The sequence below is a fragment of the Chrysemys picta genome, chromosome 7 (genome assembly GCF_011386835.1).
Source record: "Chrysemys picta bellii isolate R12L10 chromosome 7, ASM1138683v2, whole genome shotgun sequence".
Lineage (NCBI taxonomy): Eukaryota > Metazoa > Chordata > Testudines > Emydidae > Chrysemys > Chrysemys picta.
Genome location: NC_088797.1, coordinates 80,844,025 through 80,856,206, shown reverse-complemented (window position 1 = coordinate 80,856,206; position 12,182 = coordinate 80,844,025). Strand labels below are relative to the sequence as shown.

Below are 12,182 nucleotides of genomic sequence, written 5' to 3'. Positions count from 1 at the left end.
TTGTCTGAAGTATGAAACGGACATGTATTTTATCAGTACAGACAAAATTTGTTTGAGTTCAGTTTTGTTCTCAGAGAACTTTCCTGCCTTACAGAAATGGATCTTTCATCTTTTCATCAACAACTTGCCTTACAGCCCACTGTGAGTTCTGCTGGGTACTTAGAGCTCTCACACCATTGAGAGGTGGGAACTGCCTGTGTGTAAGAGAGTTCAAAAACACTTTGCTTTAAATAAACTGGAAATTAGTGATATTACAAACACAGCTGTTGATTTAGCTGAGCAGTCTGAGGATGAAAGCTTAGGAACTCTCCATCCTATAAAGCAATAGGGAAAGATAAAGGACCAAATCCTCTCCCCAGTGACCAGCCCAACTAGATGGGCTAGATGCAGGGGATGGGCACTGGGCCAGGGATGGGGAGAGAATCCTCCAGGCCACTCCAGAGAAGCTTCTTTAATCTTTGCCTCTGTTGCAAACATCATCTTCTCCACCAAAAGCAGTGGTAGTAGTAGTGGATCCACACAATTGCTCACCCATCAGCCCTTTCTGAGCAAAGCCTCCCCACCAAGGTGCAAGGAGCTTTGCAGAGGACAGCTTTGCAATGTGAGGTCTTTCCCCCCCCCCCCCCCCCCCCGATGTGTTCAGTCCACAGCAAAGTCGGGTGCAGAAGAGGGGTGGCACTCAGAGGGAGTTGTTTCTGTATAGGGACTGCAGTGGGCTCTCACCCTTGTTTGGGGTGCCCAAGGGATTGGGAGAACAGCTCTTTGTGATCTCTCCTCACCATGCAAGTGACAAAGACAATCTGTCCTTAAGCATTGGAAGAGAATGTCCTACTATCAAAATACATTTACATGTAAACTGGCCAATAAGTCTCTAAAACTGCAAAACAAGTCTTGAGTAAGTTCTGCAAAAACACAATGTTCTGAGATATTTTGAATGGGCAGCTAAAAATCTGTTTTAATGGTAAACAATTACATTCTTCTGTCATCTGATACTTTATTTTTAAAAATTTTTGTGGGGGGGGGGGGACTATGCTTTCTGAATTTTCAATAGTTCCTTTGTTAAAGCATCTGTTACTCACATAATTGAAAAGATGTTTGTTCAGTGGCATGCTTGAGAGTACAGTTATTTAATCTTAATGATAAAGCCCCGAGGACAGAAAATCATAAGTAGAAACCTCTTGTTATTTATCAAAAAAGAAAAAGGGCTAACACACCTAATCTATCCTCAAATTTAAATTCATGCTTGATGGAAAACTATTGATACAATTCGCAACTTGCAAAGTTTTCTTAGAAGCTATGAACAGTTAGGGATAAAGAGCAGGGTGAAAAGCAAAATAAAACAACAAAGCTAGTATGACAAAGAAAAACTGCTGTTTGGCAAGGTTTTTGGGTCAAACAAAGAACTAGCTGTAGTTTACAGAATGACATAACACTTAATTAATTTTTGCCTGAGGATGTTTTCACACTCAGTGTAAACCAAAACCTTTTATTAATTACAACTTGTATTAAAGACAACCATAAGCATTTTTATATAGATGTTATAATAGGCTCCTATTTTTCTATCTAGGAGACTGGCTGCTGTTCCATACAGAACACTGTTGAAATGCCCACACTTTACAAAGTTATCTAAACGCTTTAAGAAAACCAAACAGTATTTGTGTGGAATGCTAGACTCTCTTGCATATTGAATTACTTTACAGTATCCTTAGGGTAGAAAGTCTTTATAGCTGTTAAAGAAAAACCTTTTAAGGGCCTTTTTTTGACCTGGCTCATGTTTTCATAACACAATGATGAGGTTTTTTACATTTTTATTTTATATAAGAGCTGCCATACTGGGTCAGACCATAGTCCATCTTGCCCAGTATCCTCTCTCTGGTAGTGGCCCATAGCCTTTTTGACCACTGCTGCATGTTGAGTGGGAGTTTTCGGAGAACTATCCATGGTGACTCCAAGATCTCGTTCTTCGGTTGGTAATAGCTAATTTAGAACCCACCATTGTATATGTATGCTGGGGAGAGGGGGGAAAGAGAAACGTACATGGAAAAATCAGTAGAATGGAGCTCTCCTACTTAGCTTTTGCAAACTTCTTTTGTCACCTAGATTTTTTGTTGTGCATAAGGATATATATTTAGTATGTGCTGCAGATCTCAGATATTATAGAGCCAAGTACGGTTTAAAAAAACAGATAAACTAACAGACTGTTTCTCAAAGTATGGGGCACACCTTCCCTGGTGGGTCAAGAAGAACTACCCAAAGGTGTACGAACAGACCTCTCAGTTGTTCTCCAATGTTTAAGCATTCATTTCTTAAAAAAAGTTGTCACTAACTGTTATGGTTGTGCAGAAAACTTTCCAAATATGAAGCAACCATAGTTGATACCTGAGTCTGCGGAAAGTCTGAAACAATGACTCTGAGGTATGAATTGCCCCATTCATTTCAATGGGTGCTAATTCAGATGCCAATGAAATACTTGCAATGTCAACATTGTTAACTATTTCACTGCTCATCAAAGCATGTAAGGCAGAAGTATCGTATTACAAATATCAACTGCAGCATTTCCCAAGTTGTATGTGTGAACACTCTGTGGAGAGACTGCTATGGGGAAAACCTAAGGGCTGGCAGTCAGAACAAGGCCCTTACAGTTTTATTGCTCATATTTTACTTTTTTATTACCTTTTGTTTTGGGCTTTTAAATATATCACAAAGTGCTTTTCTTTTAATCCTTATGAAAAATCCCTAATGCAACATCATGAGCACTGTAGAAACAGAGCCTCTTGTTTAACCAGGACAATGAAAGCTGTCAATCGTTCATTTTGTGCGAAAGCAAAAGAAACCCCAAACCCTATGTGTGAAAACCGCATCTGCGTTATTACTAATATCCTAGAACACACTGTGAAGAATATTGCTTTGCAGAAAAGTAGCCATTTCTGATTGTTTCATGTACCAATGATAAAAGATACAGATCCTGACAGTGAGCTGTGAGAAGTGTAAAGTTGTGTAGGTTGGGGAAGAAAGGCTCAATTTGAACCAGATAATGTTAATAACACACTCAGACTGAGCATCTTTCTGTTATCACCCAAAGTAACTGCATTAAAGAATTCAAGAAAAAAAGTAATGACCAAAATAACAACTCGTAAGCTTTGTACAGTTCAAGTCATCTACATAGTAACAGCCCCACAATGGGAAAACATTAATGCTTTTTATATTGGTAATCATCATCTGTAACATGAGCAATTAAGAACAGTACTAATGGACTATGGCCAAGAGCCTGGTACTAATATTAAAAACTGACAGAGATGAATAGGTTTGGAAGCAAAACTAGGCTGACAAAGACATTTTTATGAAGTGCTTGGGCCTATTTGATTTAAACCAATCAGAGGCAGGTTCAGACCAGTCAGGCCTACAGCGACAATAATGCATTCATTGGCATTATATGATTCCTGCAAGGCTTTAAATAAAAACATCCATTGATTCTATTCAGCAACCTGCACTTTCATTATGACACTCATTAATAAACCAAAAGTAGCCTAACTAATACACAAATAACACGTACTGAAACACTGGCAACCTTGCCTTGTTTTAAAATGAAAACATTTACTGGAAACATGAAGCATATTACATGAAAAATGAATCACTTGATAGTGCATACTAAATCTTTCTTCCTCTTCCAGAAAAACAAAGCAGACAGACTCAGTGTTAAAAGCAAGCTATCTTAGTCATAGTGATTACTATGTGCAATGCTGAGGTAACAGCATTAGAGATCTGTTCATTCCAAGCTGTTGGCTACACACACTCTCTCAAAGTTCCGTGAGCTGGCATCCATGCATCCTAATCCAGACTAAATTCTGCAGCTGTGACCCCCTCATAATGCTGACTTTAGATGAGGTGATATTGTTCCGAATGGCATTGGGTTTCAGGTGATGTTTTGGCCCTCTGCCTATGCATTGTTAGTTTTAAGCACCTACTGAAAGACAACTCTCCTCATCAGAGTGATCAGAAGATTCAGCTCTTCTCTTTAGAACAGTGGTGGGCAACCTGCGGCCCATCAGGGTAATGGGATTGAGGGGCGCGAGACATTTTGCTGACATTGACCATCCGCAGGCATGGCCCCCCACAACTCCTGGGGCCGCGATTCACTGTTCCTGGCCAATGGGAGCTGCGGGAATGGGAGCGCCATTTCTGGCCAATGGGAGCATCCCGCTGTGTCCTGCAGCTCCCACTGGCCAGGGATGGCGAACCGCGGCCACTGGGAGCTGTGGGGGGCCATGTCTGCGGATGGTCAACATCAGCCAAATGTCTTGTGGGCCGCAATCAGATTACCCTGATGGGCCGCATGCAGCCCACGGGCTGCAGGGTACTTACCACTGCTCTAGAACCAGTTCAGAGCTTTGTGAATCTCCACCCAGCAGGAGAGAAGACTTCCTGAGAACACCTGGGAGCAGGCCTCCAGCCTGGGTAGACAGACTCGTGTTAGCTCTGCTGTAGCTGGAGTGCTCAAAATAGCAGGGTAATGTTGTGACACTGGTGGCAGCTTGGATTAGCCACCTGAGTCCAAGCCCATCCCAACCCCTGGGCCCAAGCTCAGGTTGCTAGCCAAGTCACAACATCCACACTGCTGTATTTAGTGCACCAGTTTGAGCAGAGCTAGTGCAAGTCTGTCCCCCCGGGCTGGGAGACATGCTCCCAGCTGCATTGCAGAAATACCCCTCCTCCTCAGCATCAAGAAGGCGGGGCAATGCCAGACCAATGGGGGGGCAAGTACTATTTCACTCCACAGCTTACTAATGCTGTCACTCAAAGGTCATTCAAACTAAGCATTTTCAATATTTTAAAGCCAGTGTGTAAACTAGTACTAACTTTTTCATCTTAGGAAAAGCTAGTTAAGACAACATGACTGCCAGTGATTTCCAGTTTTAAAGAAGAACTGCAAGGCTAAACCAAACAACAGTGGTATCAGAAAAGTCAGGGAATCATGCATTCTGTCTCTAGTAAACAGGGAAAGGCCAGCAGACTTCAGAGAGTGGAAAACTAAATTATAAACCTGTACATTTTTCTGCTGAATGTCCCACACAGCCTGAATAGTGGGGTCATTCAGTGCTACTTCCAGGCTTAACTCAATTTCCAGTTATCTTTACAGCTCACCTTTAATTTAAAAAGCGTACATGTGTCCTGAATCAGAAATTCTGATCTATTTCTGTAGTACAGCACTAGTTTTAGATTAAATGTCATCAGAGCACTTTGGCTATAATGAGCATTACATTTTCAGCTGCTGTAGTCAGACTTACCAACTGAAACAAACCTAGGCAACTTTGTTTGTCTTTTTCAGGATTAATACCCTTTTTCTGTGGTGATAAAAGTAGCTAATACTCTAAATCCAGAGATTAGCCGAGGCCTTCTCTTTTTGGATCAAGATTTGGTAAAGAATAGAATTTGAGTTTCATGCTTGAGGCTAACTGAAAACTAGGCTTCAGATTTAATGGTGCCAAATCTGACAAGATTTCAGCATCAAATGCCATCTTTTGATGGCATGCACATGAACTAGAAAACAGGCCTTTTCTGGTTTCAGGTCTAACCCAGAACTACAACTATAAGAAAGAATTTGATTTCGGGCATTCAAATCCAAGCCACATGAAATATGAAGACGTTTGGACCGTAGGAGTTCCACTTAAGGCCCATCTCAATGATAAACCAAAAAAAAGAAGTATTTTCTTCTAATAACAACTCATTGAGATGTCTCAGGGGGGGAGTATATTTGTCCTTTGGTAGCCTAGTGAATGCTTGTGAATCCAAGGAGTGTCAAGAATCTAGTTCATTTTGCTATTAGTGCACTGGGTTGGAAATACACAAGGACTGACATATTTTGCAGCATATCCCCATTGAAGTACTGAAGATGTCAGATGAAAAGCATCTCTGTGTATCAAGAGCAGAATATATGGTTTTATATGCAAAATAATAAACTACTAACATGAAAGGGGAAGGAAAGAAAGGGGTATTCCTGGCCTCACATTTGTGTCTGGCTCATTCATCTCTCCACAACTACAATGGACTCTCTCTTAGCAAGCCTCTCCTTTCCATTTTTACAATTTCATACTAAAGCCCGGTAGGCCTCTATGTCTTCTGGGCCCAGCCCAACTGTAATGTTTAAATCTCATGTGCTTCTCGGGATTCCCTGTCAAATAAACAATATGCTATAAAATACATCTGGTGAGGGGAGTCCCAGCCTGCTGGATTTGAACAGATCAGCTGGCCCAGGCACAACAGAAAGACAAGGAGCCTGTTGAGAGTGCAGTGATGGAGAGGCGGAGCCTAATGTCAGTCCTGATTAGCACACAATCTGATCAGTCAATTAGGCATACAAAACATTTGTTCATTCCCCTTTCATGTTAGTGGTTTATTATTTTACAAATACAGCCCTAGAGTATATTCTTCTCTTGATGCATAGAGATTTACTCATGTGACTTCTTGGGCACTCAGATGAGGTTACACTACAAAGTGTGGAAATCGGAATTTGTCCCTGTGCACTGATAGCCAAGCAAAACATCTTACCCTGTTGATCCTGCCTGTTTGGGTCGGACTCCAGAAAGTTTCTAACTCTAACTTTTGTAATGGCTGTGAAGTAGCTTCTTCATAATAGACCAAAGGGCCTTATGTTGGGGGTACTGATGTTGGAATTTAAGATTAGCAATTCCCCCCATAGCTATGGTATTTTATCCAGCAATATGTCCAATATCTAATGCTCTACAGGCAGGTGCAGAACTCACGCTCATATAGCTTAATTGTGCAATGCTTTGCATGGGCAAAAACAAATGCTTTCCTCCTGACCTCCACAGGCAGCCACTTTATAACCTGGAACATGAGGTCAGATTTCCCTTATTTGAACTTGAATACACACACACACACTTGATTAATAGTAACTGTATAAAAAAAGCAACAAAGGGTCCTGTGGCACCTTATAGACTAACAGATGTATCGGAGCATAAGCTTTCGTGGGTGAATACCCACTTCGTCAGTCGCATGACGAATAAAAAAAGAACGTCTTTCAAAAAATTCTAGTTACAGTGTTTTATTTAATGTGTGTTGGCTTCCTAAGCCCTGGAAGTTATCATCTACATTGGAAGAACAAGAAATCTGCAATTCTAACCAGCAACACTGGCTGCAGAGAAAAACAGAGTGTTGGCAGCAGCTTCTATGCAGGGAGGAGAGAAGAAAGTACCGAGGAATAGAAATGCAATGCTTTGCATGACCTGCAATATTAACAGCATCCAACAATGCGGGCCACTCCATTATTTTGGATCGCCTAATTTGTATTCCTGAAAATTTCTGAATACAAATGATAGACTCAATTAGTTGTCATTTTGTATTTTCTCTTTAATATGTTTTGTTCAATTTTGCAGTTTTTCTACTAGAAATGCTATGGTAAAATGTAGGTATGAAGCAAAAAGCAATCAGATGCATGTTTTGTTAGTTTTGCCATTGGAGACACACACACTCTGGTTTAAATTACAGTAGATTATAGGACTACATTGTTGGAGGAATATTTACTATGCCTTTAAGAGAGCGCTCTCTCTCTCTCTCTCTCTCTCTCTCTAATTCTTTACAAAATGGTTTGAAGGCTCTCCAAATTAATTTTTTCTTTATTAAACAAGCATTTCATATTAGTTATCTTACCTTTCATAATGTCTGCGAGTACATGTAGCAGCACTTGTGCTTCCAGGGTTACCACCTAATTCATCATAAATATGTTTCCATTGTCGACGGGCTGTTATCTGTAAAAATGGCAATGGAAAATTTAATCTTGCATCTTTACAGATTCTACAGCATTTGAGTTCACAGCAACAAATGCATGTGTGGTACTTTAGAACCGCATGCAATACAAATACCATAAAAGCCCTTGCAGAATGTATAGTGTTCCTATGCTTTTTTAGTAAGATTACATTATATTAATCTGTTTTCTTTTTTCTAAAATGGAGTTTTACCACTAGTTCATTGTCAAATCACTAGCAATTCAGTCTTGCAATAAAGAATCTCAATCAATATAGGGTCATTACCATCAGAAGTTATGCAGACAAATCCCATGGTACATTATGAAAATGAACCTAGAACTAACCACAAATAATGATTATGTAGTTATTTTAACTGAATTAGAGAAAATAAATCTGTTGCAAAATCCAAATCCACCACAGACTCCCTAAATCCACAAAAGCATAGTCTGTAACTCTATATGTTACAAGCTGTTTATTTTTATCCATTTATGTCAGTAAAATATATAGATCAAATGGTAATGAAATCTTAACTTACTCCAATATTAATATCTGAGCTATGTATTTTATTGGACTAAGTCGATGAAAATAAACATCTTGTAGCATATTGAGTTGCATTCCATGGTTTTGTTTTTTGTACAAAAATTAGGATTCTGCAGAATAACAGATGGAAGACCTGGCAAAAGAAATGTTTCTGAATACCACTTCATTATTTTATATATTCTGCTATATTTAAAACAGGAAGAAAAACAGGAATAGGACAAACATAATAGATCACTCTCTTCTGCATGCAGCTCATAAAGAGGGCCAGTGGGAAATTGTGGGGAAAAGATTGAGACAATTGTGGGGGAATTTTGTCATTTGCTTTGGAATGCTGTGGAGCTTAATATATTCAGACCCAGAGGCTTCTTCAAAGTTACCCACAGAGCTGTCAATAGAGTTCACTTAGGAGCTAAAGGCAGCAATCAGAACAAAACAAATATCATAACTTGCAATCTGGGGCCTATAATTTTAATCTAAAGAAGAAGAGATTAGTATGGTAGTTAAATATTACAGGCTAAACGGTGCCTTCTTCTGCTTTGCATAAAAGGAAAACCCTTCCTTTGCAGAAAATATGCTCTGAAAGCAAAAGGATAGCTGGAGATATGTTATTTGGTAATGTTATAATTTCTGTGAAGGTTCCTGACGTTTATCATTTGTCTAGTTCTCATTAGAAATAACCGTCACCTACTTCTAGCTGCAGGTAAAATTAAAATGCTATGGTACTTTATTCATCAGTAGCTTGAGCTTGTCACAGAAACTTCTGTGAAAGTATTTAATGCATATATTGGGGAAAATTCAATATTTAGCTGCAATCTTCATCCAACCTTTTTGTTTTACATAAAGAAATGACTGCATTCACTCTTTTCATTTCCTTCTTCTTTAACCCACACAAAGCCTGCAAGCAAGAGGGGAATAAGATGTGATATATCGCAATTAAGGGACAAATTTTGGCTAAATGGATGATTTAAATAGGAGTCATACCCTCAACTGAGGTCACAGTTTGGTCCCAAGTGTATTTTGTTCAGATTCTTAAATCACCTCACCACCGTAGTATCTATTTATTACTACTGTCTGTCATCACCATGGGGTTAAACTCACAGCTCAAAATGTTGAAGTCATAAGTTGAACCCCATAGTGATGTGAGCACGTGAGCATGAATGGATTCTTCTTCCGCAATTAACTGTTTGTTAAGGGCTTGCTCTTACTTCCGGTGAACTCAACAGGAGTTTTGCCATTGGCGTCAATAAGAGCAGGATCTGACTTGATGGGGCAAATGCTTGGCTCTGATAAAGCTGTTTTGCACCACTTGAGCAGCACAAAACAACCTTAAATCCAGCCAAGCTGTTAGCTCTGGATTCTCCTGCTATAGAGGAATCTGTGGATAGTGTTGCAAAGGAGTGTGCTGTGGACGAGTTGGAGGACAGTGATCCCAGGGTACTGCAGTGGCACCGTGGGGGTTGTTGCAGGTGGCTGTAAATTAGAGCAGCCAATAGGCCTCCAGCAGCCCCAGGGATCAGTGGAATGCAAAGGTGTAAAAAACCTCCATTGACCCCATCTTCTGTCCTGAGCCAAGCACAGCTGAGCTGAATCAAAGGATTCAGCGGGGGCAATGCTTGTTTGGCTGAGAATATTTATAAGTTATACGTTAAAGCAGAAGGTAAGAGTCAGCAACAAAAAGATTACAGGTTCCATTTTCAAAAATGCCTAAGTGACTTAGAAGCCTAAGTTCCATTTTCAAAAGTGATTTGGGCACTTAGGAGTATAAGTCTCATTGGAGGACAATGGTAATTAGGCTCCTAAATCACTTTGTCAACTTTGAAAATGTAACCCTAAAACTGAAATGTAACAATTTCTTTAAATTAGTATAATATGCTTTATAGATTTCTGTCTCATCTATACTAATAAAAATATTATTATTTACATAATATGTTCATTACATTTTTTATTTCTACTACAAATTCAACCTGCTGTAAGGGTCACTACGCCACTGAAATCAATGGGGTTGGGCCTTCTTATGTCAGGGCTAAATTTAACATGCTGATATAGTGAACACAGCATGGCACTGAGTACCTCTTGTGCTTGAAAGTCTAGTTTTTATGATTAATGCAATACAAAAAGGCCCAAAAATGTGATTATAATTTCCTTAATCAACCTGAACAAAATACTGTAGTGTGAAAACTTTACAAAACAGAAGCTATAGCTACTGTCATTCAGGGTATGATCATTCAAATTTAACGTTAATATTGACCAGGTCAACATCAAAGCTTACTTTGGTCCTTTTCCTTTAATTGACATCACTCGCATCTGCCTTCAGTGATGGTCATCCTAGTGTAACATGGGAAAGGCGCTGTTTGGTACTGGTTTTTCCACTGTCGTTATCCAGCTACAGTGTATACTACACAACGATTAGTTAAGCTAGGTCAATACAAATAGTGTCCTGACTTGGAAAAAGTGTTAAATGTATTCTTGAGTAAGGGCATGTCTACATTAGGGCATTAGTTAAAGCGTATTAAACCCATGTGGGTGCTCTCATTCTGAAGGGAAGTGGTGACAGTTTTTGAAGGGGATTCGCGAAAGCTAACTAAGGCTACTGGATGAGAGTATCCACATGGGGGTTTGATGGGCTTTAACTCGTGCATTAAATTCACACCTTTTGTTAATTTGGCTTAACTTTCCTGAGTGCCATTTGTATAGGCCTACTCTAATACTGAATGCTTCAAAGGCTGAAACTACCCTGGTGGGTGAAATTTCTTGTTTATCCTTTTTCTATGCTTCTATCAGTGTTCTTGATAAACTTTGCTCCTAAGGCCAGAATGCTTGGAATACCCAAATCCCTACTCTACATTTCAAGGAAGTTGCATCACGTGTCACCCACACCTTCACCTGCAGTGGCTTTTCTCACCAGTGCTGTATTTAGTTCCAAAGTGCTTTTCAAAACTCTCCAGACATTTGCTCCATTCTACCATTCCAAGCTCATTTACAACAATGTGGCTCTATTCATTATAATGTGCCTTTATGTATTTAAGTTAAAAAACTATTTTCCAAAATATATTCTGTGTCCTCTTTTTGAATGCTTGAGTTTCTTACATAAATGGCCTGATATACGCATGCAAGGTTGTGCATGTGGAAAGATGTAAGCGTGTCCTGAAAGGTGCTGAGTCTATTGTGTGTGGCTGTATACCTTCCATGCTGAGCACCTTACAGGACTGAACACACAGGGCTACTTTTCAGGCACTTCAGACCTAATCTCCATGGTAATCGTAGAAAACATTTTAGGAAATCCTAGGGCAGTAAAGAAAATGAACTCTTTACAGTATCCTATCTGCAGTACCTACTGCTAGCTGCCTAACACAAAGGCAGTATGTTTGGCATACATTTACTATGAAATATACAAAAATAATGTTAGTTCTTGTGCTCCATTCCAGGACCTCTAGCTTTTCAAAACTTCATGACATAATTCCTGGCCAACGGAATTTAAAATTAAACAAGAGATGGGTCTATGCAGATGCGTGAAGTCAGATTCAGATATCATAAGAACAAAGGCAAACAATGATCAGTTACACATTACTATTACTATTAAAATTAAAAGCAACAACATTATATATATAAAAGGAGAGGACTGCTTATAGAAAAGCTTTTAACTTTTGCTTCTGCTTTAAAACATTTAAAAAGTCTTTTACACAATAATCCCCATCACCAGCTCTCGCTCTCTCACAAAGTTTAGCATTTGTTTATTTCATGCTGCATACCTAACAATGATTTAACGGCCATGATGCTGACCTCATGTTTGTATGGCACTTTTCCTCCAAGCAGTATCTCAAAGGCCTTTAGATACTGATTTTGCAGAAAACATATATATATATATATAGCTTTGCATCC

At 39.4% G+C, this 12,182-nt stretch overlaps 1 protein-coding gene across 4 annotated transcripts in view; it reads right to left on the bottom strand.

The window, feature by feature from the left end:
* ARID5B (AT-rich interaction domain 5B) overlaps nt 1-12,182 on the bottom strand; it is a 149,203-nt gene that overhangs the window by 16,391 nt on the left and 120,630 nt on the right. For all 4 annotated transcript variants that reach the window (XM_005294311.5, XM_005294312.5, XM_005294313.5 and 1 more), the window contains one exon: nt 7,669-7,766. In XM_005294311.5, coding sequence (XP_005294368.1) covers nt 7,669-7,766 — 98 coding nt within the window. The remainder of the gene's footprint in view (nt 1-7,668; nt 7,767-12,182) is intronic.